General features: G+C 52.7%; 1 protein-coding gene across 1 annotated transcript; it reads left to right on the top strand.

Moving 5' to 3' along the window:
* Window positions 1-185: 185 nt before the first annotated feature.
* On the top strand, window positions 186-27,608 carry LOC130860910 (beta-galactosidase-1-like protein 2). The gene is made up of 18 exons (XM_057749448.1): window positions 186-322; window positions 2,215-2,283; window positions 2,865-2,960; window positions 4,849-4,957; window positions 12,737-12,829; window positions 14,473-14,554; window positions 18,017-18,087; window positions 20,798-20,882; window positions 22,031-22,168; window positions 22,646-22,726; window positions 23,115-23,221; window positions 23,696-23,836; window positions 24,072-24,143; window positions 24,397-24,475; window positions 26,412-26,499; window positions 26,761-26,872; window positions 27,244-27,360; window positions 27,522-27,608. Exons 1-18 carry the CDS (start codon window positions 201-203, stop codon window positions 27,606-27,608), a joined length of 1,749 nt encoding a protein of 582 aa, XP_057605431.1. The 5' UTR covers window positions 186-200.
* Window positions 27,609-27,792: the final 184 nt, after the last annotated feature.

Below are 27,792 nucleotides of genomic sequence, written 5' to 3'. Positions count from 1 at the left end.
TGGGGAAGGGATGCTGGGGGCTGGAGGAGGAGGCGGGAAGCCTGGCTCTGAGGTGTCCACCTGAGGCGCAGGCTAGTGGGGATAGTGTCGCGGATGGTGTCGAGGCTGCCTGTGCTCCCTGCAGGGTGAACTGGCGCAGGCTGACCCCGTCGTGGCTGAGGCACCGGCGCTTGGGGCTGCAGGCCAAAGGCCAGAACTTCATGCTGGAGGACTCGGCGTTCTGGATCTTCGGAGGCTCCGTGCACTATTTCCGGGTGCCCCGGGAGTACTGGAGGGACCGGCTGCTGAAAATGAAGGCGTGTGGCCTGAACACCTTAACCACGTGAGTGCCCTCCCCAGGCCACCACACCTTGTCACCAAGTAGGGCTCCTGGGCCTTGCATCCGGGCATCTCTGTCGTGTCGGGAGGGTGAGCCCTGCCTGGCCCTCCCCGTGAGCAGCCTGGAGCAGCATCTTTGGACTGAGCTTTGTGGGGAAAGGTTAGCAGGAGCCCAGCCCCGGCGTGGGTCTGAGTGGGGCAGCCTCCCAGCCACACTCCATCCGGGGGCTGAGGAGGTGGGATCAGGATATGGATCTGGGGGCAAAAGGTGTGTTGCTTGTACGAAGGAATCCAGTGAGGGAGGCCACTGTCCGTGTAGCAGGTGGTTGAATGATCACAAGGAGTCTTTTAAGCAGCTCTCTGCCCGCATCTGTACAGCAGGTGCGTGTAGACTTCTCCAGCATGGCCGGTGCGGTGTGCAGCCTTCCTTTCTGGAACCGTCTTCACAAGCTGTGGCTTCCATCTTAGAGCAAGTGCAGGGTCAGCACGTGGTGGTCACTCAGCACAGCAGTGACGTATGCATCAGTTAAAAATGTGTTCAGTGGGGAAAAATCTTGATTGTTTTGTGGATTTATTTTTCAGGATACCAGTGGATATTCGATCCAAGTCTATGAAATAAAGTGGGTGATCAGACTAGGTTATTAAAATTTCAGACAAAAACGTGTGATTACAAATCAAGGCCATGGATTTTCTTAGTGGTGTATGAACTGGCTTTGAAGACAACTCTGGAAAGAGTTGTGGGTGTTCTGAGCTATGACAGCATAGTTGAACAAAGTATGTAATTTTCCAGGAAGATTACCTAATGGGATCTATTTATTTGCATGTGTAAGTTCTGATCCTTAGGGTATATCCTCATGTTATAGGGCTCCTGAAGCTTGTGGGAATATTGCAAGGTGAGCGTTTTGCCTTATAAGAGCAGGATAATCTGTATAATCTCTTGAGTCTGAGCTGGAAGCCAGGGTTGGTGGGGTCCAGGAGAGGGGCAGCTGGCATTAGTTATCACACGTGACTCTCAGTTGGGCCCCTTAAAGAACTTGCTTCATTTCCTTATTTTCTCTTTAGAGTAAGAACCTCCTTCTGTTACAAGGTTTGGCATTCTGGATGCTTCATTAAAAATGGGACTGATGATAGGGTTTCTTCTTACTCTGCTTTCGTTACCAACCAGGGTTCTTGGACTCTTTAATCAATGGAAGTTGATCAGAGGCCAGACAAGAAGTTCAGGGAAGGCTTCACTGGGACTCGTGCTGTGGCACAGGTGCCCCTGATGCTCCCTGAGGGGCCAGGCTGGTCCCTTAAATGCAGCGAGGGTGGAGCCATGGGTCCGGGCTTGGGGGGCTTAGGTGGTCTGTCCACCCCCTTGGTGGTGCTATGTGCAGGGAATGTGCACAGGACCCTGCTTTTGCTTCTGGCACCTCAGAATTGGCAGGTGGTTTGTGGCCTTTTTGTATGGTGTTGTTGATAATTTGCCCGCCTTGCAGTTGTTTTTAGTCCCTTATAGTCTCTTTGTTGCTCGAGGAGACGTTTGTCCAGGTGCAAGCACTGCAGCAAAGGGCCCAGGTCCCAGCCTGTCTCACTTTTAACTGATTTTCCTATGATGAAGTTACTTTTTCTCTGATGAAGAAAGAGGATGATGGGGAGGGAGAGGGAAAGGGGGGGGTCTCCCTGATCTCCTGGACCTTCTCTCCCTTATCCCAGGGAGAGGACTTGCTCTGGCTTCCCCGAGGTCCCAAGTCTCTTCAGTTTGTTCTTGGTTCCAGCCCTGATGCCACTAAGACAACGTACCTAAGAAACACATCTTCAACCATCGTGAGGAGTTTTAGGGATGGTGGTGCTAATTTGGAAGACAAAGTGGAATAAGTAGAGAGCTCATGCCTGTCATTATCTTTTCTACCACAGCTATGTTCCGTGGAACCTCCACGAGCCAGAAAGAGGCAAATTCGACTTCTCTGGGAACCTGGACCTGGAGTAGGTGCTGCTGCTGCTTCTGCGACCCGGCCCAGGGCTGGGGTGGGGGTGGGAGCTCCTCAGGGTGAATGGGAACCACAGGGGCATGTGGGCTCTGCTTTGAGAACAGAGGGAGACTGGGGTCTGCAGCCTGTTCTCAGGACCCGCACATTCTCCAGCTGTGATCCCGTTACTCCCGGGAGCCCCGGCCTGCCTCCCCTGAGCCCAGACCTGTTCGCTGCAGCACAGGGGGGCCCTGTCCCCTGGGTGGGCCCTTCTCTGCAGGGTGGTCCCGCCACTGCTGGGGCTGGGGGTGGTCGGGGTCAGTCTCCCAGTCAGAACCCCTGTGCCCTGTGTGAGGCCCTTCTTCCTTGTGCCCCCAGAGGGGCTGGGCAGACGTCCTAGGCTGGGGTCCTCTGCTGTGACCCGGGGTGGGCATTCCCTGCTCTGCTGGGGGGCCGCGTCCTGCCCTCAGCACCCCCAGCCCCTGGGGGGAGGGGAGGACGGGTGAGGGGAGGGGGCGGCAGCTCTGCCTTGTGGTGGTGCTGGGCTATCCCCTCCTTGGCTCCAAGGCCTGAGAGTTGGTGACATTGACCCCCCAGGGCCTTCGTCCTGTTGGCGGCAGAGGTTGGGCTGTGGGTGATCCTGCGTCCGGGCCCCTACATCTGCAGTGAGATTGACCTCGGGGGCCTGCCCAGGTGAGTGGGGCCGGGGGCCTCAGCTGTGGCTGAAGTTGTCTTGTGTGCTTGTGCAAAACGCTAAGCACCAATGTAGGTTTAATTTTGCTGTTAATGTGTATTAATTTTGCTGTAATGTATATTTTTCATGCTGTGCTGAAGTTCCTTTTCAGGATAAGTGGCACCGAAAGGGCATCATTGTAAATGATGTCACAGTTACTGTCCTCATCAAACTCCGTGTGGCTTCTGCGTGGCAGGCGTGAGGCTGGCCCTCATGTCCTCAGGCCTCTGCTGTGGGGCCAGCCCTCTGTCAGGTCACGTCTGCTCCGGACGGGTCTCGTTTTCGGAAAAATGGGAAAAGTCACACTTGCCCTTCTGTTTCTTAGGGATGTTACCAAGCATTTTTTAAAAGTGAAAGCATTTTCATCAGGTAGAAGAGAAACAAGTTGTTTTAGTTTTATCTTTCATCTTTAGGTCTCAGGCCCTAATGAATTACCTGGGGATGTGGTCTCTGGGCGGAGGTGTCAGTATCTGGTCTGTGGTCAGGTCAGTAGTCGGGCGGGGTCACCTGGCACCACGACCAACCCTTGTCCTTGTTGTTATTACCACTAGTGTCCATCAGAACGGTTTTCTGTTGATGGGGAGGGGGTTCTGTCCTCCCAGTTTCAGCTGTTGGCTTCCTCTCCACTGGCCCCCATTGCCCCAGAGGGAAGGAGGTGGTCCCGTTGGCCGCCTCCTCTTCGGGGCTGGCCTCACTTGCTCTCATCTCCAGAGCAACCCGGGCCCTCCCTGGGCTCAGGCAGGCCGCTTCCACTGACTTACTGCCCAGGACCCCTCCTCTGTCACTGGGCTGTTATAGCTTGGCGAGGGGCCACCAACAAGGCTCACATAGCGGCCACCCCTGCGGATTAGAAACCCGTGTGTCAGCGATGTCCCCGGGCTCAGGCCCAGGAGGAGGACGGGATTAAGTCTGAGCTCAGAAGCAGCTCAGACCTCCCTGCACCCACCTGTCCACTAAGGTCCTGGTTTGTGGAGGATGGGCTAGTGGATGGGCATCCCCAGGAGGCCGGCCTGGGAGCCCTGGAAAAAGGCAGAATCCCAGTGGGGATGAGAAACTAGAGCTTTCCACGTGAGATGGAAGTGAGGTGTTAGAGCAGAGGAGACTGCTCTCTCCTCGTCCACGGTTACCTGACAGAAATTGATAGTTTTCTGACCCCATTCACTTCTTCCAGATCAAGATGAGGGAAGCATCAGGGCCTTTTGTAAGAAAATGTAAATGTTTCTCAGAATTTCGAATGAGAAGGGAAAATACCTTGGCTGTAGTTCTGGAAGTCACGCTCCTCCGTGTTTACCTGGCAAGTGTTATCATTACAGACAGGTTGCAGGAGGGATTAATCTTCTTTGTCTCCAGCTCCTCCCCTGAGCTGAGCTCTGAATACCAATGAGGATGATGGAAATGGGGAGCAGCTGGACCAGAGTGGGGAGGCCAGGGCTAGCCGCTCAGCTGCAAGTTCAGGCTTCTTTTTCTGGGTGACCCTGGAAGGTGGCACCTGTGTCCTCCGGTCCCAGTGATTTCTGACCCTTTTCTCTTCACCTCTTTGTGATGAGATTGTATAAATGTTTGGAAAATGGGCCATGGATTCAATGAAAAGCTTTTCTCCCTCTGACTGGCAGCCAGACCGTAGCCATGAATTGGAACTAGAATGGCCACCGGTGCTTGTGTCCTCTGTGGGAAGAGGGGCCCAACCCATGCCCGTGTCTGCCCGAGTCCTGGCGGAGTGGACGTGGGGAGAGAATGGTCTCCACACTCATGCCTGGGCTCTCTGAAGCTGCTTCCTTTCACCTGTCACCCTACCCAGGGCAAATCCCTGGACAGTAAAACTAATCACCCCTCCCCTTTTCATTCAAGCTGGTTACTCCAAGACCCCGACATGAGGCTGAGAACAACTTACAAGGGCTTCACCGAAGCAGTGGACCTTTATTTTGACCACCTGATGGTCAGGGTGGTGCCACTCCAGGTAAAAGCGAGCAGACCCTTCTTTGCCCTCCCCGTCCTCCCACTGGTGGTAGAGTCCAGATCAGGCTCTTAGACCAGGGCTCACAGCCCTTTCCACACAGGACACCTTCTTCCCCACTGCCTGGGACGTGCAGTTGGAGGGCCTTGAATGGTCATCTTTGCAGACGTCTGTGTAGTGCAATGTTGCCTTAGGTGAGATGCGGGCATTGCTGGCACGGTTGCCTTGGTAACTGGAATACCCATCCATCTGTGTCCCAACAGCGCAGTGGTCCAGTTCTGCTAGAGAGGAGCTTGTGTGGATAGGCCCTTGCCTATGAGATGGCAGGACTTCTTGTCATTATAAAGTTACCACTGATGACTTTCCAAGGTGCATCCTTCTGCTACCAGGAAGGTGCTGCATGTTACACGTCTATTATTCAAAACATAATGTCTTAAAATGACTTTTAGGGAGAAAGTATCTTAACTTGGCATCTAATAATTAGAAGCAATGAAAAAGCAGGAATGGGAATAATTAACTCAATTGCTTTTGTAAGAACAAGAAGTATGACACAGAAATTAGTACATCAGTGAAAAATTAGTTCATCAGTAGAAATTGCTTTGAGTCAGTGGTTTGGGATATTCACAGCACACATAGATCAAAGGAACTGTTAGTCATTTGTAGGGTAGGCAAATAAAACACAGGATACCCAGTTAAATGTGAATTTCAGATAAGGAATAATTTTTTTAAGTATACGTAGGTCCTAAATATTGCATGGGACATACATTAAAAAAATGCATTGCTTATTTGGGACTTCCCTGGTGGCACAGTGGTTAAGAATCCACCTGCCAATGCAGGGAACACAGATTTGATCTCTGGGCCAGGAAGATCCCACAAGCCGTGGAGCAACTAAGCCTGTGAGCCACAACTATGGAGCCCACGTGCCACAGCTACTGAAGCCCAGGCGCCTAGAGCCTGTGCTCTGCAACAAGGAAAGCTACCGCAATGAGAAGTCTGCACACCACAACAGAAGAGTAGCCCCCACTCACCAGAACTACAGAAAGCCTGTGTGCAGCAACAAAGACCCAATGCAGTCAATAACTAACTAAATAAATTTATAAAAAAATTCATTGCTTATTTGATAATTATTCATGGTAAATTCAAGTACTAAAACTGGGTGTCTTGTATTTTTATTTAATAAATCTTGGCAACACCGATCATGAAAGAAGCAAGAAGCTAGGAAAATTATTAGCCTAGATTCTTGCAAGGAAGACGGGATTATGGAAATGATTCAGTGAATTGTAGTACATTGGGGGGTGGGGGCGGTAGGGGTGACTGTGCCAGGAATATGGCCCAGAAGCATTCTCAAGCATGGAAAGGGCATGCCTAACTCATTAAATTTTTTTTCTGGGTATAATTATTTTATTTTTTTATTATGGTTACGTACACATAAGATTTACCATTTTAACCATTTTTAAGTTTCCAGTTCAGTGGCATTAAGTGCACTCACATTGATGTGTAGCCGTCACCACTGTCACTTCCAGGACTGAAAGTGTCCCCGTTAAACACGAACTCCCATTCTCCCTTCTCCGTAGCCCCTGGCACCCACCATTCTGCTTTCTATCTCTGTGAATTTGACCACTCTAGGGACCTCATCTAAGTAGAACCATATGGTATTGGTCTTTTGGTTACTGGCTTATTTCACTGAGTGCAGTGTCTTCAGGGCTTATCCATGTTGTAGCGTGTGTCAGAATTTCTTTCCTTTTTAAGGCTGAATAAGATTCCATTGCATGTATATTCTGTTTTGCTTTATTTGTTCATTAATCAGTGGACACTTAGGTGTTTTTGCTTATTGTGAATAAAGCTGCTCTAAACATGGTTGTATGGATATCTGAGTCTGTTTTCACTTCATTTGAATGTATACCCAGAAGTGGTATTGCTGGATTATACGGTTATTTTGTGTTTAAGTTTTTGAGGAACAGCTATATGTTTTCCACAGCACACCATTTTACATTCTCATGGGCAATCCACAAAATTCCAGTTTCTTGACAACCTGGCCATCCTAATGGGTGTAAGGTGGTATCTCGTTTTGGTTTTCATTTGAATTCCCTAGAAATTAGTGATGTTGAGTATTTTTTAATGTGCTTACTGGCCATTTATATATCTTCTTTGGAGAAATATCTGTTCAGAGTCTTTGTCCATTTTTTAATTGGGTTGTTTATTTTTGTTGTTGTAGGCATTCTATATATCTTCAGTATCTGTTAGTATTTTATCAGATGTATGATTTGCAAGTATTTCCTCCTATTCTGAGGGTTGCCCTTTCACCCTTGTTAATTGCATCCTTCCATGCACAGAAGTTTTTAATGTTAAGTCGAACGTATTTTGTTTTTCCTTTTCTTGCCTGTGCTTTTGGTTCCACATCCCAGAAATCATTGCCAAATCCAATGTCGTGAAGCTTCTCCTTTATGTTTTCTTCTAAGAGTTTGATAGTGTTAGCTCTTACGTTTAGCTTTATGATCTCCCTTGAGTTAAGTTTTGTAGATGGTTTAAGGTAAGGGTCCAGCTTCGTTTTTTGCATATGGATATCCAGTTTTCTCACCACCATTTGTTGAAAAGATGACTGTCCTTTCCCCACTGAATGGGGAACATCACTTGACTATACATGTGAGAGTTTATTTCTGGGCTCCCTATTCTAGTCCTTTTGTCCATATGTTTGTCTTGAGGCCAGTACCACACTGTTTTGTTACCATAGCTGTGTACTAAGTTTTGAAATCAGGATGTGTGAGACCTCTAACTCCTTTTTTCCCCCCAACATTGTTTTGGCTATTCAGGGTCTCTTGAGATTCCATGTGGATTTTAAGATGGCTTTTTCTGTTTGTTCAGAAACATTGGAGTTTTGATAGGAATTACATTGAATTTGTAGATCACTTTGGATAGTATTGACATCTTAACAATATTGTCTTTCAGTGTATGAACACAGGATGTCTTTCCATTTATTGGTGTCTAATTTCTTTTGGCATCATTTTGTAGTTTTCAGTGTATAGGTATTTTGCCTCCTTGATTATATTTATTCCTAAGTATTTAAATCTTTCTGATGCTATTGTAAGTAGAATTGTTTGTTGGTAGTGTATAGAAAAAATTGAATTTTTTGTGCATTGATTTTTGTATCCTGCAGGTTTGCTGAATTTGTTTATTAGAACTAATAGATTTGTGTGTGTGTGTATATGAGTGTGTAATCTTTATGATTTTCTACACATAAAATCATATTGTCTGCAAACAGAGATAATTTTACTTTGTACTTTCCAATTTGGATGACATTTCTCTCTCTTGTTTTTTTGCCTAATTGCCCTGAAGCTTTCAATACCATGTTGAATAGAAGTGGTAAAGGCCAGAATCCTTGTCTTGGTCTTAATCTTAGAGGAAAAGCTTTCAAAGAGTATGAAGTTGGTTGTGGGCTGTTCATATATAACCATTTTTTATGGTGAGATAGTTTCCTTGTATTACTAATATGTTGAGCATTTGTTTTATGAAAGCATGTTGAATTTTTGAAATGCTTTTTCAATATCAATTGAGATGATCATGTTTATTTACCTTCATTTCATTAATGTGGTGTGTAATATTGATTTTCATTGAACCATCCTTGCATTCAGTAATAAATCCCACTCATTCATGGTGTATAATCTTTTTTTAGTATTATACTTAAGATTTTTGCATCAATATTCGTTAGGGATATTGGTCTGTAGTTTTCTTTCCTTGTCAGCTCTTTTTCTGGCTTTGGTAATACTGGCCTCATAGAATGAGTTTGGAGGTGTTCCCTTTTTTCAAAGTTTTTGGAAGAATTTGAGAAGGATTGGTGTCAATCTCCTCACTAGTTATAGATCTTTTCAGATTTTTCTTTTTTCACAATTCAGTCCTAGCGTGTTATGTCTTTCTATTTGAGTCTTTTCTTAATCTGACTAAAGGTTTGTCAATTTTGTTGGTCTCTTCAAAGAATCAACTCTTGGTTTTGTTGATTTTTTTTCTATTATTTTTCTAGTCTCTATTTTTTCTTTGCTCTCATATTTATTATTTCCTTCCTTCTGCTACTTTTGAGTTTAATTTGTTTCTCCTTTTCTAGTTTTTTAAGGTAAAAAATTAGGTTGTTGACTTGAGATTTCTTCTTTTTAATGTGTTTGCAGTTATAAATTTCTCTCTGAGTACCACTTTTGTTGCATCCCATAAGTTTGTTATGTTGTGTTTTATTTTAATTTGTCTCAGGATATTTTCTTTTCGTTTTTTTTTTTAAAGATTTCTTTGATGTGGATGATTTTTTAGTCTTTATTGAATTTGTTACAATATCGCTTCTATGTTTTGGTTTTTTGGGTGCGTGGCATGTGGGATCTTAGCTCCCTGACCAGGGATCAAACCTGCACCCCATGCATTGGAAAGTGAAGTCTTAACCACTGGATGATCAGAGAAGTCTCTCAAGATATTTTCTAATTTTCTTGGGATTTCTTGTTTGAGCCACTGATTGTTTATTGACATACTTGTGAATTTTCCAGTTTCCTTTTTGTCGTTGGGTTCTAGTTTCATCTTATTCTGATTGGAAAAGATACTTTATATGATTTCAGTCTTAAAATTTATTAGAAGTGTTTTGTGGCCTAACATATGGTTTATCCTGGAGGGAGTTCCATGTGTATTTGAAAAAAAAATGTGTATTGTGCTGTTGTTCGGTAGTGTTCTGTGTATACTTTAGGTTCAGCTGGTCTGTAGTGCTGTTCAAGTCTTCTGTGTCCTTATTGATCTTCTGCCTGGCTGTTCTATCTATTGAAAATGCAGTATTGAAGTCTTCTACTGTTTTTATAGAGCTGCTTTCCTCCCTTTAATTCTATTCAATATTTACTTTGGAGCTCTGGTGTTTGGTACATATATATTTATAATTATTATATCTTCTAAATTGACCCTTTTATCATTGTGTGACTATGAGTGTATATCTCTATCTATATATGTACCCTTGTGTATATTATATAATGTTCTTCTTTGTCTCTTCTAACAGTTTTTGACTTACAGTCTATTTTGTTTATGTTAGTTCATCCCTGCTCTCTTTTGGTTACTATTCACACAGAATATCTTTTTCCATTCTTTCACTTTCAACCTATGTATGTCATTCGATCTAACATGAGTGTCTCATAGACAGCATATAGTTAGGTATTGTTTTTTTAATCCGTTCTGAAAAATCTGTCTTTTGCTTGGGGAGTTTAATCCATTTACATTTAAAGTAGTTACTGATAGGAAAGCACTTACTTTTGTTGTTTTGTTATTTGTTTTCTGTATGTCTTACAGCTTTTTCTCCCTCATCTCCTCCATTACTGCCTTCCTTTGTATTTAGTTGATGTCTTTAATGACAAGTTTTGATTCCCTTTTCATTTCCTTTTGTGTATATTCTACAGATATTTTGGCTATGGTTACCATGGGGATTATATACTCTGTCCTAAAGTTATGACATTCTATTTTATATTGATACCAACTTCAGTCACAAACAAAATTCTGTTTTTACAGCTCTGCTCCCTTTATATTATTGCTGTCACAAATTATATTTTTATATATTGTGTACAATTGATATAGATTCATAATTATTTTTATGTACTTGTCTTTTAAATCCTGTAAAAAATAAGCAGTGGCATTATAAGCTAAAATTACAATAACACTGATTTTTACATTTTTCACATATTTACCTTTACCAGAGAACTTTATATTCTCATTTGACTTTGGGTTCTCATCTAGCATCCTTTCATTTCAACTTGAGGAACTCTGTATAGTGTTTCTTGTAAGGCAAGTCTAGTGGTAATGAATTCCCTCAGCTTTTATTTGTCTGAGAATGTCTTAATTTCGCCCTTATTTTTGAAGAACAGTTTTTCTTGATATAGAATTTTCAGTTGATAGTTTTTTTCCTTTAGTGCTTTGAATGTAGTGCCCCACTGCCTCAGTCCTGCAAGATTTCTGATGAGGTGTCTGCTGATAGTCTTAATGGGGATGGTTAGATATTTAGTCCTGTCTAAAATGTTCATAACACATTCAGTCCATGTTAAAAGGTCTTTGATGTTTGGTCCTGTCCAAAACCATTTGGCATGGACCAAATATGCTCATGGACATTTTGGATAGAACCAGATTTCAAGGACCTTTTGGCATGAACCAAAATATCTTATGGACTGAATGTCTTATGGATGTTTTGGAGAGGACCAAATGTCCTGCAAGGTTGGGGATCCTTTGTACATGTCAAGTTGTTTTTCTCTTGCTCCTTTTAGGAATCTCTCTTTGTCTTTGTCTTCTGAGAGTTTGATAATATGTATTGCTGTGGGTCTCTGGTTTAATGCTACTTGGAGTTAATGGAAGCTTCTTGGATTTGTTTGTCTGTGTCTCCTCCATTATTTCTTCAAATAATCTTTCTTCTCCTTTTGGGGTTCCTGTAATGAGTATATTTGTCTGTTTACTGATTTGCATAAGTCTCTCAGGCTCTGATCACTTTTCTTCATTCTTTTCTCTTTTTGCTCCTGACTCAGTAATTCAAAATGACCTGTCATCAAGTTTGCACACTCTTTCTTCTGCCTGTCTGAACCTGCTGTTGAACTCCTAGGGTGAATTTTTCTATTTAGATAATGTGCTTTTCAGCTCCAAAGTTTCTGTTTAGTTCTTTTTTTATTGTTTCTATCTCTTTATGGACATTCTCACTTTGTCCGTATGTCCTTTTCCTGATTTCTGTCCATGGTTTTCTTGAGGCTTTGAGCATATTTAGGACAGTTGTTTTAAAATCTTTATTTAGTAAGTTTAGTGTGTATGTTTCTTTAGAGACTGTTGCTAGTTTCTTTAGAGACTGTTTCTAGAGATTTATTTTGTTCCTTCGAATGAGCTACATTTTCCTGTTTCTTTGCATGTCTTGTGTTTTTGGGGTGAACATTGGGCATTTATAAAAACAGTCCCCTCTCCCAGTGTTTGTAGGCTTCTGGGGACACCTTTACTATTTAGTGGGCTCCTGAGGCTTGAGATCAGCCTGGGATGTAGGCTTAAGATCTTCCAGATATTTTCTTGGCATGTGTCCTGTCTGGCCTATGGTGTGTGTTTATTTTTTTTTTTAATTCCCCCCCAGCTGCTTTTACATCTTGATTTCTCAAAGAGTCTCTTGCTGGCTTCTTCTTGTGACCTTAGATGTTTTATCATATTCCTCTGCCTGTAATCCCTTGCCCCCAGGCATCCATGGAACTGTAGTCCCCCTGAATTGTTTACATGCTGTGACCCATCATTGCCTTCTGCAGCTTCCAGCCTGAGGTCCAAACTATGCCAACATTTTCTGTCTGATCTCCAAGTCAGACAGAAACTAGTCCACTGGGGAGCCCACAGACAGCCCAGAACATTGCAAACAAGTGCCATCTTGCTCCTTCTGTCCTGAGGGAGGGAACTGGAAATGGGGCTGTGTCCTTCTGACTGCACCATATTATGCCAGGGAGGGGTGGGACAAACGTGAGCCAAACCATGGGATGTCCTACCATTTTGAATATGTCTTTTTCTTGATTGGTCATTTGCTTGTTTTCTGAAACGTGTGACTGGTTTCCAGAGCTCCTGTGAAGTTACTTTAGCCAGTGTGCAGTTGTTTGTTTGATGTTTCCTTAGGGGAACAAGGGCCCGTTTGTTTGATGTTTCCTTAGGGGAACAAGGGCCTACTCCCTGTCTTACTGACGTCAGTCAGTTACATACAAAACCTTTTGAGACTTGCACTTTCAAAAAAGATGTTTTGCTATAATTGGCAGTAATGATTCTCTGTTTTCCCAGTACAAGCATGGAGGACCCATCATTGCCGTGCAGGTGGAGAATGAGTATGGTTCCTACAACAAAGACCCCGCCTACATGCCTTACGTCAAGAAGGTAAGAGTCAGCTTGGGTCACCTCTTTGTATTCTTTCTGTGGGCTTTATTATGGGCTCTGGTGTGATGTGTGGGTTTGACCTCACCCAGCATCATTTATTAATTGGTGAATCCTTTCTGCAGACCTTTATTTCAATAGGGGCCTCACTTGTTTGTCCTCTGTTGGCTGAGTTTAATGGGGATTGCAGTACACACGGTGTTGTGGGGGCTAAGAGTGACGGAACTGCCTTGATTGAGGGTGATGGTTGGAGGCCTTCCCGGGGGTGGGGTGGGGGGTGTGCTGCTCTCGCTCCAGCACGTAAAGCAGCAGCCCCACTTTCCCCTGCACGTTGGCTTCATCTGGGGAATTGTTTAAACTCACTGTGCCCAGGCCGTATGCCATCCCATTAACTAAGGGTCTCTGGGGTGGAGCTTAGACATCTGATTCCACAGTGTAGGTGGCTGGGAGCCCCTGATTGAATGCATGGCAGAGCAGGGAAGGGCAGGGCCAGAGTGACACTTGAGAAAAGAACAGGCCCCTGCTCAGAGCGGGTTCCTATCACTTGGTAGCTGAGACCTGGAACAAATGCATTAATTTTCTAAATTCCCTACTTCCTCTTCTGTGCAGTGGGGCTAGCAAGAGGATTTGCCTCTCCAAATTGTGTGTGTAGTAAGGTCGCAGGCACGGTGCTGTTCCAGCATCCAGTGAGCAGTCAGTAAACAGGACCGTGATGGAATCAGTGGCACTGGTGTTTTGTTCTTGGAAGGGTCGGCCCCCATGTGAGGCGAGGGAGCGTTAAGTGGCCTCAGTGACTTAATTTAATTAGAGCTCTTCTGGCACCTGGTATCCTGGGCGGCATCCCTTCTGCTGTCACGGGCAGCGTCATGTCCATCTGGGGACTCCTTCAGTCCCTGTAGATGGTGTACAGGTTCTTACTCTGCGCCTCCCCCCGCCACCCTGAAGCCCTCTGTGTAGGGGTGAGGCTGTCTCTGGGGAGGGTGGTGTTCCTGAAGCTGGATGAGGAGAGCTCAGTCCTGACAGACACTCCCAACCAAAGGAGTTTGGTTGAAATAAGCAGTCTTGTAATCACACCTGGGGGAAAGGTGTCGGAAGCCACCCTTGCTGGGGTTTCTCATCTGCAGGCCCCAGGCTCCACGCGGAGCCCCCAGTGGGGATGGACCGGCTCAGGTGCACACCTGCCCATCAGCTCTGGATGCTGAAGTCCTTGTCTCTGAGGCTTCTCACTCTGCAGTGAAGTGTCAGGGATGAGGCTGACCAGGATGGTCCACACAAGGTGTTGCAGGGGGGCCCTCGTGGCAGTCAGTGCTCCTGAGCCACGGCCGCTGTTCCAAGGGGAAGGACGCCAGCCGGCCCCGGCACTGTGTGCGCTGCTGCCGCGGCCTCATCCTGTGATGTGCACCGTCCCAGGCGCCCCTCCCCTTCTCCCCGGGCGTGCCGCTGCCTGCAGCGGGGCCCAGCTCAGGGAGGGCTGGGCTGCCCTGGGGGCCTTGCTGGGCAGCTCTAACATGCTGTCCATCCAGAACCACCACGGCAGCTGCCTAGGTCGCTCAGAGCCCAGCAGCCTGCCCTGCATTGGGAATTCAGTGTGTGGCGTGGCGGGAGGTTTGAGGAACGACAGGCTGACTTGTCTGACTCTCCCACAGGCCTTGGAGGACCGGGGAATTGTGGAGCTGCTCTTGACCTCAGATAACAAGGACGGCCTGATCAAGGGGATGGTGGATGGAGGTACCTGCCTGGAGGCTGTGCGTGGGGACAAGGGCAGGGGGTGGGGACGGGATGGGGATGGGGGATGGGGGCGGCACCCTGGCCTGGCTGTGTTCCCAGATGGCCTGAGCCACAGTGGAGTCTCTGTGTGTTGGCCGTTCTCCTGTGTGTGTGGGGCTGGGCCCCAAAGCTTGGGGCCTCTGAGTGGGAGGGGCCATGACAGATGGGCTTGCACAGCCGACTCTCTGAGCACTGGGGCCAGTCAGGGGCCTGCACGCGGCAGGACACAGGGTGGCAGGGTGGGCATCGGACAAGGCCCTACAAAGAGGGCTGAGTGGACCAAGGGCCAGGTGTCCTGTGGGGACGGCTCACCCAAGTCCTGACCAGGGCCGTGCAGCCCCACAGTGGTGGCCGGTTGGCTGGGCAGCGGTGCCCACAGGTGAACATGCATCTCTCTTCCCCACGTCCCTGCACCCCTCACTCCGCCTCTCTCCCTGCCACTGTGGACACCCTGCCTGGCTCGCATTCCGGGCCAGCCGCTCTCACCTAGAGCGAAGCGCTTTCGCCCCCTGCCCTGCCCACGTCACCCGATTTCCCTGCACTGGGTCCTTTCCGCCCGCACATGTGTGTGTAGCAGTGTCCTCCTGAGAAGCCCCCAGCCCATTCCTGCGGAGCCGTCTCTCTCTGCCCCTCCCCTTGTAACCACTGTCCCCACGACCACGCTCACTGGCTGCCGGGCCCCTTTCCTGCCTTCTCAGGTCCTGTGATGATCTCTCCGCCCTTTTCAGGGTCGCAGTGACCTCCGTGTGACACATTTAAATTGTTTTGCTCATTGCCTCTGACCCGTCTGATGGTACCTTTGGTCTCTTTTCTTGTCACTGGGCGTCCAGGGCAGTTTCTTCAACCTCAACCTCGGGCAGCTTGGTCCTGACCACCTCCTGAAGAGTTTCTCGTTGTGTCCACACGGTGGCGCTGTGTCCCCGTAGTGGCTTCCACGGCTCCCCCGCCGGCTTTGGGTCGGGTCGGGGCCTGGGAGGGGCTGTGGGGCTGAGAGTCCTGGGGGCGGAACCCTCTGGAGGCGGAAGCACGTTTTAGCCGCTGGCATCCGCAGAGGCGGCCTTGGCAGGCGAACGCAGGTTTCTCTGTCTCCTGGGCTGCTGGTCCCCATGGCCCGTCCACCACAGGCCCTGCCTTTCGCTCCTACCCTGGCCCCTGGCCCGCACCTGCCACCTGGATTGATTTTTTTCTGTTAGTTAAAATGTGATTAAAGTAAGGCTTTCACAAGGTGTGAAAGTAAAATCTTAGAAATGCTTTAGAATAACACAGTGTAGCCTCTGCCTCCCCTGCCCAGAAGTGACCATTTTGAGCTGTTTAACTTTCCCTCTGGCTCTTCCTCTGTGATTCTAAATAACATGCACAAGAAGTCTGTACTTATAAAGTCCTTGTTCCAGTTAAGGAGTCAGTTCTCTCCCGCAGCCCTCGCGCCGTGGCTTTCCTGGGGGCAGCTGCCCCCCGGCCCTGATGGACGCAATGCTCAGGGCTTCATTTCGACACGTAAACATCCCTCATGTGAGCTGGGCAGTGCGTCCGGTGTTCTGGACAGTGTCTGTGGTCAGCTCATTTCCAGCGTATCAATAATTATTGCATTGGTTTTCCTTTTCTTTTAAGTTATTTTCTGTCCCTCCCCCTCCCCGTCTCTCTTAAACGCTTTACCAACAGCTTCCAAACCCCCATCACGGTGTTTTCAGACGCCTCCGCGTGTCGGATTCTGATCCAGTCCAAGTGGCAGCTGTGTCCCACTGTCCCCGGCCTGATGGTGGCCTCGGGTCCCCTGGAGTCCCATGTCCTGGGACTTTGAAGCAGTTGTGCCATCACTTTCTTTGATCCACCGTTGCTGCCGGAGGGTGAACTCGTCCTGTGTTGAGATTTGGGTTCAGGGTGTCTGTGGGACTCACTCCTTCGCAGCCTTCCTGTGGGTCATCTGACTTGGACGGTGTGGTCCTCATGGTGGCCCTTCCCTGCCGTACTGTCCCGTCTCTTCCCTGGTTTGGTCATTTGTGGGTCTGACGTGTGTGTTGATCCTTTGAGCTGCGTAGCTCTTGAGCTTTTCTCTCTTCGCCTTTTCCTTCTACTTTCTGGGCCACTTCCTCAACTTTCTTCTCTCAGTCCTATTTCCTGCATCCTGTTTTTCTTGAATACATTTCTTTTCTCACAGCATACTTGCTAATGGCTGTGACCGGGGCTCCGCACTGTGGGAAACCAGGTGTGGGGCTTGGAGGGGCTGCCTTTCGCGGGATTAAGTGACCCCGGAGGGGAGCCCTTTGGGCTGTCATGGTGGGTATCTGGGGGCAGGAAGGGGGGACAGGAACCACTTCCCAGACTGTCCTCGTCCTTCAGGCTTTCCTGGAGGGCTGGGGACGGGGTTGGGGAGGAGGCTGGAGGGGGGCATGAGGCAGGGGCCGCGGGAGGTGGGGTGCTTGGGCTGGGGTGGGTCGTCACCTCCACTCTCACAGGCTGGTTACGGGTCGCCTGCCCCTTTCCAGGCTCCTGAACTCTGTGTCTCCTGCCCTGTTCTTGCTCTGCGTGGCTGCCACCTCCTCATCCTTCATCTGTATTTGTGGGGTGTCGTGGGGGATGGGAGCAGGTGCAGGGGGCTCCGAGGTTTCTGCCAGGTCAGTTCAGACTGGCCCCCTGTCTTCAGGGGTCTCCATTTTAGGTGAGGAGTGTCTGGATGTGGGTCTTACCTGCACTGGGTGGACCTGCTCACCACGCAGTGACCTTGAGGCAGGTTGTTTAGCATGCCGGAGCTCCAGCTGTTGTTGGTCTTTACTCACTGCTGATGAGGGCTCGTGTCTGACAGGAGAGCGTTGAGGTGGCTGGGTGGCCCAGTGCCCCTCCCGCCTTCCTGGGCCCAGCAGAGCTCAGGCCAGGGCATGTGAAACCCTCCATCCAGGTACAGGAAGCAGGCAGGGAGCCTCAAAACCAGCTTCTGCTCTGGAGTCAGGCATGTCCATGGCCATGGGCCAAACAGCACATCTTTCTCGGGTGTACTTTTCCCTGGTGGAAAGCCATTGAAAACATCACTTGGGTGGAACAGAAAACTAGCCATCATCTAAGACGTAAAAGGAGAGTCTTCACATAGAGTGTCACCCAGCGCTGGAGGCTGGAGGTGCAAAGTAAAGATCAGACTCTGAGCTCCTGCAAAGGATTAATGGACAGAAATGCACACTCTGGTTGTAAAAATTACATAAATCAAGCATGGATGCTTAGTGAGTGGATCTCTGTAAGGTCTGTGCTGAGTGGTGGAATTTCTAAGATGCACCAGCTAAATCTCCTGGTGTCAGAGGAACTATACCCTGGTTGGACGTGGGAGACAGTGTCAGGATTAGTTTATTTGCAGGTGAGCTGAGAATGGCCAGGAGAATTCAGAGCCCTCCGGGCTTTGGGGTGATATCTGTTGTCTGTTTCCCTTCCCACCTGCAGTGCTGGCCACCATCAACTTACAGTCACAGAAAGAGGTGGAGTTGTTAACCGTCTTCCTGCTGAGTGTCCAGGTAAGTCAGGAGCTGAGCTGAGCCTCGGCGTTGGGAGCTGAGCTGCAGGGGAGCCTCTGGGCTCTGCCTTGCAGCTCTCGGCCCCCCTTCCCCACGGCACAGCCCACCCCTGCACCCGTGTGGCCTGCCCCTGGCGAGGGAAGCGGTGTGGCAGTGGCTCTCAGGGACCGCTGTGTCAGCTGGTGCATGGAGGTGGTTTCCAGCCCCTTGAGAAGGGGGCCCTTTTTGAAGGTCTAGGCAGGTGTGCTCACAGAGGCCTCTTGACTAGAGTTTTGTAGACTCCACTAGCCCCAGACATGCTCAGTTTGGTCCCTGTGGATTGAGAGGAGAGATGCTTCCCCTTCCTTCACCTATCAGGCCGCTCTGGGCCCAGAAAGACGGTTGTCATCAGCCAGACGGGGGGCCTGGTCCATCAGGCCAGAGGAGGGAGGAGCTTCAGAATGTTATCTCAGCATCCATCCGGCTGGTAAGAATTTACAGTGAAATCCTGTTTCTGTTGATTTCTCCTTGCTCCTAAGGGGAGAGCTCATCCAGCCGAGGTGGCCCACTGACAGCACGGAGGCCGCCCTCACCCCGTGTTATGTACAGGGCTTGGTTGCTGCCCTGAGGCCTGCACCCCACAGGGCTGGTGGAGGGTTTGCCCCCCTCCCCGCTCTCCCGCCCCTGTGAACAGACGCTGGTGGGGCTGCTAGGGTGGCCTCCATTCCAACTTCTACTAGTTCAGAGCAGGGATGGTGTCCGGAGGCTCAGCCGCAGGAGGCCCCCGGGACAGTGTGAAGCCCCCAGGGCTGAGAGCCACCGTGTGAAGCCGTTCAGAGGAACAGGCAGGGGGTGCCCGGGAGGCGGCAGAATGGGGGTCCCTGTGCAGATCAGGGGAGACAGCACGCAGGTGGGACCGGCCCAGCCCCCTCCCTCCTTCCCATGCCCTGTACTGCGCTTGCTGGATGTGGGTCTGAGACCACAGGGTCTCTGCCCTCGGGGAGTTTTGACTTTCTTGGGAAGAGACATGTTGGGTACACAGTTGTCCAGGATCTAAGTAGGGTTGTCATTGAAGTTGTCTAGGACAAGGATGGTACTGTGACCCTCAGCTTCTCTTCCCGCTTCTGTGAAGTGGGGATCGTGATGGCACTACTTGTAGGGCCCTTTGAGGTTCAAACGGGTGACGTTTGGGGAGCCCCCAGGACTCCCGTGTTCCCCACAGGTGCCTGCAGCCTCGTTGCTGAGAGGTGGCCCGAGGCTGGCCGGCCTGTGCCCAGCACCCTCGGCCACTGGCCTCTTGCCCGCTGCTCAGCCAGGGGTTTTCCTCCAGGAAGGGGCCATGGATCCGTCCCTGTTCAGATCAGAGGCCCCTTTGGGTGGTCAGTGGTAGCCCCGCCCCACTTTACTTGGGGTGTCCGGCTGTACCTCACCAGCCTGGTCTGTGTCCAAGGACGGGAGTCTGGATGCGGGTGTCTCTGGGCGCTTCCCAGGGCTGGGCAGCGTGTGCTGAGGGCTCCAGGTGCCTCGTCTTGTGTGATTGTTCCAGTAGCCTCATGACTGGCCGCTGTGTGGTCATTTTACAGTTGAGGACACAGATTCCTGTACGGTGGCCCCTGGCGGTGGCAGGTCAGGGTGTGTAGCACAGCGGGTGCAGAGCCAGCCCTGAGCCACGTGACCTGGGCCAGGAGTGGACAGCCCGGCCCTGGCCCTCAGATGGGCCCCTCCCAGCACTGACCTGTGTGACTTAGTGACCCTCTTTATTGACCCAAACGTGGTACTAGTGTCCCCTCATGAGGTAGGTGGCCCTAAGAAAACCAAGCCCCAGGCCTTGCTAGAAAACTGTTGTGACTTCTTTGGCCTCTCCTGTGGCGTGGTTGGGACCTTCTGCTCAACAGACCGTGAATCTGCCGCCCCCCGCATGGGATGGTGACACTCTGGGTGCAGTGGCCCTGGACGCCAGGCCGACAGTCACAGGAGGTGCTCAGGGAGAGAGGAAGGCTCTGTGGCGTGGAAGCTGTGGGGCCAGCTTTGGGCTGGCACCTCCCCCGCTGCGTCTGCGCACTTGGCAGAGAAGAGCTGGGCCCGGACACGACCGCTGCCTCCTCGGGGCTATCCTGTGCGATGTCAGGATGCTGAAGCAGTACTAGACCCTCGAGCATCCTGGCTGGGGCGGGAGGCTGGGCTTCAGAGTCTGCACTTTGGCAGCTGGAGCACCCGCATCTTCCGGTCCAGTTTTGCAGACTTCTATTGAAGCCAAGCTAGACCTAGGAGAGGGGCCGCCCCACAGCACCCTGACTCTTCTGGCTGGAGGCACGCAGCAGTTAGGGTCTGTGTCCATTGCGTACCTCTCAGACACGGGGTTTCCCCCATAGAATATCCTTCTGCCCCGGAGAGGACACACAGGGCTTGGCTTGATCAGCAAGCTGATGTCGGGACTGCAAGTCAGGTACCACGTTCTTGCGTAGGCTCACCTTAGGTGCGTCCCCAGTTTCCCCGCCAGCACCGCTCACAGCACTGGCACCACGTTGAGGCCCCGGGTCTGCTGTGTCCACTTCCGTAGCTCCACCAGCCCCCTGCCGTGTGGCGGCTGCATGTGGAGGATGAGCCGGTGCAGGTCCGCTGGGGACTCCCCTGTGCTCTGCTGGCAGTGGCCTTAGAGGGCCAGGTGTGCAGCCAGGGAAGGGTTAGGAGGACGGAGGTGCCGGCTGACTTCTCACTTTGTGGTGCGCAGGGCCTTCGGCCCAAGATGGTGATGGAGTACTGGACGGGCTGGTTTGACTCCTGGGGCGGCCCCCACAACATCCTGGATTCCTCAGGTGGGTGCTGTGTGGGACCCCTTCCAGCGTGTGTGCTGACCTCAGAAGCAGGAATGTTCCAGATAAGCTGCTGATTGATGTGAAATAGCTGAGAGCGCGAGGCTCCAGGAGTCTCTGCGTGTGTAGTCGGCTCTGAGAGTCCAGAGCCGTGTGTCTTGAAGGGGGAGTGAGGGGTCAGACACAGCTTCGGGGTGTCTTTGTAACTGCTCTGCAGTAACGCATGGCAGTCAAAAACATCGAGCCAACACAGGACATGTAAGAAGACATAAAAACCCAGGAGCCCAGGGCAGACATTTCGATGGGTGTAGCGCAGACACCCTCTGTCCCTCTGCCTGCAGCCCTGGGTGCCCATGCAGGCAGAGGTACGGGCAGGTGTGGGCAGGTGCGGGTGTGTCTGCTTCTCCAGCTGCCTGTGCCGGTGAGCGACACAGAAGCCCAGCTCCCTGCCCTGTGCGGTGTGGATCCCACCCCTGGTGAGAGAATATGCAGAGAACCTCATGGGGCTGGTGACTTACCCACGATCTCTTACGGATGGAGACCTGGGTGTTTCCAGGGTCTGTGTGTGTGGACCCGTCCTTAATGCGGGTGTGATCTGTGTTTACTAAACTGCCTTCTGGGAAGAGGACCGACTTCCCTCCACTGTTAAATGAGATGCCCATTCCCCACAGATTCATCGACACCGAGCGTTACATAATGTCATCGTTTACCGTTGGATAGGTCCTGGTTCTCGTATTTGACCGATGCTGGGTTTTAAATACATATAGATATTTATTAACCATCTGTGTTGCTCCTCTGCTGTTACTGTCAGTGTCGTGGGCTCATTCTCCAGTCCAGGTGGGGCAGGGAGGTGGTCAGAACCATGCCTCTCATTAGGTCTTACTCAGTGGACCTCATGGGAGAAGCCCAGCGGGCAGGCGGGCGCTGGGGGGGTGGGGGCTGCCTGGGCTGCAGCCTGTACTCGGGGCAGGCTAGCCCGGGACTGGAAAGCAGCTGGAAGCCAGGCTCTGGGGCCAGGCTCCCAGCCTTTCCCCACGGACAGAGGTTAGGTTCAGGGAGGCCGAAGGACAGAGAGGTGCGGGGGACTCTGAGGGGGGCCCGGGCTCACAGCACCCCGGGTGCCAGCTCTGCACGCCCTCCTCCTCCCACAGAGGTTTTGAAAACTGTGTCCGCCATCATCGACGCTGGCTCGTCCATCAACCTGTACATGTTCCACGGGGGCACCAACTTTGGCTTCATCAACGGAGCCATGCACTTCGAGGACTACACGTCTGACGTCACCAGCTACGGCAAGTACCCCCGACGTGGCGCCCAACGTCCGTGCCTGGGCTCTCCTGGGGCGTCCCTTGGGGACAGCGGCTGGCACCTCTAATGTGAAGGTGAGGTGTTGTCTGGACGGTCACGTTTAAGCTTTCAGGGCCATAGGAGACAAGCCAGCTGACGTGCCCAGGCCTTTGGATGCCAGCTAGGGAAGGGAGGGGGCCCAGGCCTGGGGGAAAGGCCCTCAGGTGGGGGCAGCCCCTCCTCCTCCTCAGGGCCTTGGGATGGGGTGACCCTGGCCCCCCCCGGAATGTAGGCTCTGAGCAGTTGGGGGGCGTTTGGTGGTGTTTAGGGCGTGTGGTGTTTTGACTGATGGCTCACATCAAGTTTTTGGCCTCCCACATTGCTGGGGCGAGGACCCTGCCCCCTGCCAGTTCCTCCCTTCTGTTTGCCTCCATGATGCTGTCCTGGAGCCTGAGGCCTGTGACACAGCTGGTATCTTGCAGACTATGATGCGGTGCTGACGGAGGCCGGGGACTACACCGCCAAGTACATGGGGCTCCGGGAGTTCTTCGGCTCCATCTCAGGTACCTGTACACGTGGGCACAGGCCCAGCTGGGCCCTGGCTGTTGCTCCGAGACCCCAGGAGACCTGCTTCCTCCCCCACTCCCACCTCAGCCCCAGGTGACTCGTGTGCAGGGACATGCTACACAAGGACAGGCAAGTCTGAGCGACTCTTCTCATCCGAGTTGGGGTCTTGCTGGCTTCACCTTCTCATAGGTGTCAAGGTTCCTGAGGGTGTGAGCAAGCCCCTGCCCACCTGCCCCCCGGCTCGCCTTCCTGGCGGGAGTCTCGGTGTGGCTGGGAGTGGCCTGTTCTGCTGGGCTTGGGCAGGAGCCGGGGTGGGGGGAGGGGGGAGGTGCCGTGACTGTTGGGGTCCTTTTGGGATGGGCCTGCTGTCTGCTTGTTTTGCAGGGGCCTCTCTTCCTGCCCTGCCTGACCTTCTTCCCAAGATGGCATATACGCCAGTAATGCCAAGTTTATACCTGTCCCTGTGGGATGCCCTGCCCTACCTGGACGGGGTGAGTGCTGCGGTCGGGACTTGGGCTGTCCCGGAGGAAGAGAAAACCAAGTCTCCACGGAGGAGCTGGTAACACAGTGGGGAGAGAGGAGGCCAGAGACCGGACTCCCCCCCTCCCCCGCCAAGAACAGGGCACACCTCCTGGTGTGGATTCAGGGCTGCTCTGGTGCAGAAACCATGCTGGTTACAAAGCCCTGAGGCCGTGCACACAGCCTTCTGTCTATCCTTATCACGTGCTCTCTGTCCCCGCCCCCAAGACCCTGGAGAGCCTTGCAGACTGTGATGAGAAATCAAAATCAGGATTGTGGAACTTGATTGTGTAACAGAAGTCAAGTAGAAAAAACGTCCCCCCAACCCCTCCAGCCTCTGCCCCCCGCGAGCTGACCCCGATGGAGGACGCCAGCTCCCCGCTCCCCCAGAAGGTGAGGCCACCTCTCTTTGCTGAGCCTCTGCCTCCTGTCTCTTGTCTGTGCAGCCGGTCACCTCAGAGAAGCCAGTCAACATGGAGAACCTCCCGATAAACGGGGGGAACGGGCAGTCCTTCGGGTACACGCTCTACGAGACCACCATCACCTCGTCTGGTGTCCTCAGTGCCTATGCGCGGGACCGGGGACAGGTAGGGGCAACCCTTTGAACTGCTGTGACCCACCGCACACCGGACCCCTCCCCTGAAGCTCTCGTGTGGGGCACCCATGTGCAGAGATGGCCCATCACGGCCGGCCATGCCGTCCACTGGAACCCAGGGCCTTTGTTTCCTCCCCAGCCCCTACACCATCACCTCTGTCTGCTCTTCAGGGACCCCCATGCCTCTGCCTGCCCGCACAGGTGGGTCTCGTCTGCTTCTTTGGCAGGTGTTTGTGAACACGGTCTCCATAGGCTTCCTGGACTATAAGAGGAAGAAGATTGTCATCCCCATGGTCCAGGTTTGTCCCGGGGGTGGGGGGCTGGCGCCAGCTGCCTCCTGGGCAGGTGTGGTGGAAGGCTTGCGGGGAGGCCTGGACAAGGGGGCTGCTCAGCCCCAGAGCTGGGGGCCGGCCTGGCTCTCTGACCAGCGGGGACACCCGTCCCGTCCTCAGAGTTTAGGGAGAACTGGCGCTCCACAGAGAAAGCTGAGGGGCAGCTGTGACCCAGTGGTCAGGAATCAGGCGTCGTCAGTGCCCTCTGTGCTCCCAGCAGGGGTTCACAACACTGAGGATCTTGGTGGAGAATCGCGGGCGCGTCAACTATGGCACTAACATTGACGACCAGCGCAAAGGTGGGTCACAGCATGTGCCTGAGGTCACCAGTGGGGAGTGCTGTCCCTTCTCCATAGCAGTGCTTGCAGGTCATGGAGGCTGATGCCATAGGTGGGGCCATGGGGGCCCATGGTGAGGAGGGGGGCCATGGAGGCCCCTTGGAGGGAGGTGGGGTCCTGGAGGCCTCTTGGAGGGAGGTGGGGTCCTGGAGGCCCCTTGGAGGGAGGTGGGGTCCTGGAGGCCCCTTGGAGGGAGGTGGGGTCCTGGAGGCCCCTTGGAGGGAGGTGGGGTCCTGGAGGCCCCTTGGAGGGAGGTGGGGTCCTGGAGGCCCCTTGGAGGGAGGTGGGGTCCTGGAGGTCCCTTGGAGGGAGGTGGGTCCTGGAGGCCCCTGGGAGGGAGGTGGGGTCCTGGAGGCCCCTTGGAGGGAGGTGGGGTCCTGGAGGCCCCTGGGAGGGAGGTGGGGTCCTGGAGGCCCCTGGGAGGGAGGTGGGGTCCTGGAGGCCCCTGGGAGGGAGGTGGGTCCTGGAGGCCCCTGGGAGGGAGGTGGGGTGCTGGAGGCCCCTTGGAGGGAGGTGGAGTCTTGGAGGCCATTGCAGGGAGGTGGGTCCTAGAGGCTGCTTGGATGGAGGTGGGGTCCTGGAGGCCCGTTGGAGGGAGGTGGCATAGGACCCATGCCTTCTTGGTTCTTCACACTGAATTTCCATTCTGATCCATCTTGGAAACCCATCGGTCTCATTTGTGGTGGGGAGGCGGACATAGGATGTACATAAACAAGACGCTTTTGGTGACCCACCCTGCTGGGAATATCCCACCAGGCTCTCTTCTCTGCTTGAACTTGCTTCTTTCTTCTTATCTGTCAAAATGTGGGTGGCTTTATATAAGTTCTGAGATGGAAACTTGGACAATAAACCCTACTCTGGAGGAAGCCCAGGGGCCTCCTAGCTCTCATGGCTGTTTGCCCTTGTCACCTTGGGGAAGTGATGTGGCCCAGCCCTGGGAACTTCCTGGGTCCTGGGGTTGGCCCTCTCCAGAAGGGTCACTGTGTTTCCCCTTCCCTGAGACCCCCTAGGTTCTTCCCTGGGTCTCAGCTTCTTCGCTAAGGAGCTCACGGTGCCAGCCGCCCTCGCTTCCTCTGTCCTCCTTGGGGCAGAGGGGACGGCAGCCCGGCCCTGGTCGCAGGCCCTGCCCAGGGTGTGCCCTGGACGCTCTCTGTGCAGGCCTGTCCTCTGGAAGCGTTCAGCGTTCACAAGTCACAGACCTCCTCTCCAGGGCCGTGCACCCCCCACACCTGCACCTGCAGTTCAGGAGGGTCTGCAGCCCCCAAACACCACCAGCCTGTCTGAGTTCCCTCTCTGGTGACTCAGCAGCTCCGTGACCGGGAGGACACAGGACACCCAGCAGGTCCTGCCCCGAGGCACCGAGAAGTTGTTACTCCAGTGTGTGCAGTGCCTTAGCCTTGGGTGCCCCGGCCACGGTGCCGTGTGCTCATGGTTTAAATACTTAAAAAAAAAAAGAACAACTTTTATTGCTAGCTCGTGTAGAAGATTTCTGGCTAAGTTACTAGGTCTGTTTCTTCTGGGACCCCACAGGACAGACCTTGAAGCTAGGCTGGAGCCGCTGTGACCTCCTGGTCACGTGTCCTTTTGGCCTCCTTTCATGGTTTTGGAATTCTCAGCTCCCGAAAGGGAGCCCCCCCCGAGGGGCCAGAGGCTGACATGGCCCTCAGGCGCCGCCTCTGCGGACCGTAGGACCTGGCAGGCACCACTGTCACTTGCTCTCGTGGCTTTGGGGCCGCAGGGGAAGGTTTTATGCACACGAAGAGCCCCCTTGGGGTGCTGGCCCTTCGGCAGGAATCCTTTCTTGAACTTTCCAGAAACGTTCCGTGTGTGCCCGGCTGGCCGGTCAGCTGTCCCCCCACCGTTGGCCTCGCTCAGGGTCCCTGCCTCCTTCCCACAGGTTTAATTGGAAATATCTATCTGAACGCGTCTCCCCTGAAAAAATTCAAAATCTACAGCCTGGATATGAATAAGAGCTTCTTTCAGAGGTGGGTCCTGCCTGGCGCAGCGTGGGAGCAGCTGGCTGGCCTGCAGAGGGGCCGGGAGGCCCGGGGCTGCCCAAGCCTCAGCCCCTCCCCCGCCACTGCCTGAGACCCTGGAGCCCACAGAGGCTCCCCCCACCCCCACCCCGCAGCCGCCACTGCTGTGCCGGTTAACAGGGTGGGGGCTTGGGGGCTTTGGAACCAGATGCAGGACGGGGAGGACCTGAGAAGGCGCCCCCTCCCTCTCGTCTTCTGTCCTGCCCGTAGGTTCAGTGAAGACAAGTGGAACCCTGTCCCTAGCGTGCCTGTGTTCCCTGCTTTCTTCATGGGGCCCCTGGTGGTCCCCCTCTCCCCCTGCGACACCTTTGTGAAGCTGGAGGTTTGTCGCCCCCCCTGCCAGGACTCTGGGCCCCCTCCTTGGGCCCCAGCCTGGTGCTTGGCCTCCTGGAGCCCCCACACCGCATGTGCCTTGGCCTCCCTGGGTGGGGGGAGGGGTCAGAGCAGAGGGACCACCTGGTAGGCTTCTCAGGTCCAGGCTCCGAGGTCCAGCCTGAGCCCGGGTGCCCTGCCGGGAGTTCTGCGCTAGAGGGAACGGGAGCTTGAGCTCCCCGCCCATTACGGAAAGCGTCTGTGTTGGGCCCGGGGAAGCTGAGAGGAGAGCTCACGGCCTGTCTGCGCCTCTGCCTCCTATGTGACTCTACGTTTGGTGGTTTATGTGGTCGACTGACACCTCTCCTCCTCTGCTTAAAGGGCTGGGAGAAGGGGGTTGTATTCATCAACCTCCAAAACCTTGGACGCTACTGGAACATTGGGCCCCAGGAGACCCTCTACCTCCCAGGTGCCTGGTTGGACCAAGGCCTCAACCAGGTGGGAGCCCTTTTCCGGGGACCCCTTCTCATCCCTGCCCTCCCTGTGTTACGGCATGTCCCCAGGGGCCCTTGGTGGGCAGGAGAGGACAGCAGTTCCGGCCAGCCCCTTCTGAGTGGGCCCCTGATCGGGCTCTGAGACAGGCCGGCTGTCTCCCCCAGGTCATTGTCTTTGAGGAGAAGATGGCGGGTTCAGTGATACAGTTCACGGAAACACCCTACCTGGGCCGGCGCCACTACATGGGCTGAGCAGCCCCCTGGGCCTCCTGGCGGGGGAGCAGCAGGCCCCCCCCCCCCCCCGGGGAGCCAGGCCTTGGTCCTGCCCACAGCTGCAGTTCAGACGCGGAGAAGCGAAGTGGGGGCGAGGGAGGGCCCCTCCCCCCTCCCCCCTCCCCCTCCCCCTCCCCCTCCCCCTCCCTGAAGAGCTTCCCGG

The sequence above is a fragment of the Hippopotamus amphibius genome, chromosome 9 (genome assembly GCF_030028045.1).
Source record: "Hippopotamus amphibius kiboko isolate mHipAmp2 chromosome 9, mHipAmp2.hap2, whole genome shotgun sequence".
NCBI lineage: Eukaryota > Metazoa > Chordata > Mammalia > Artiodactyla > Hippopotamidae > Hippopotamus > Hippopotamus amphibius.
Note: the sequence above shows the minus strand (reverse complement) of the source record. Positions and strands in the feature narration are given on the sequence as shown.

Excerpts from the sequence above, each read along its gene's own strand:
- LOC130860910 (XM_057749448.1), top strand. The coding sequence starts at position 201 with ATGCTGGAGGACTCGGCGTTCTGGATCTTCGGAGGCTCCGTGCACTAT. Across the intron at positions 22,727-23,114 it reads GTTCTTCGGCTCCATCTCAG|GGGCCTCTCTTCCTGCCCTG; the intron begins GTACCTGTACAC and ends CTTGTTTTGCAG. Across the intron at positions 24,144-24,396 it reads TTGTCATCCCCATGGTCCAG|GGGTTCACAACACTGAGGAT; the intron begins GTTTGTCCCGGG and ends TGCTCCCAGCAG.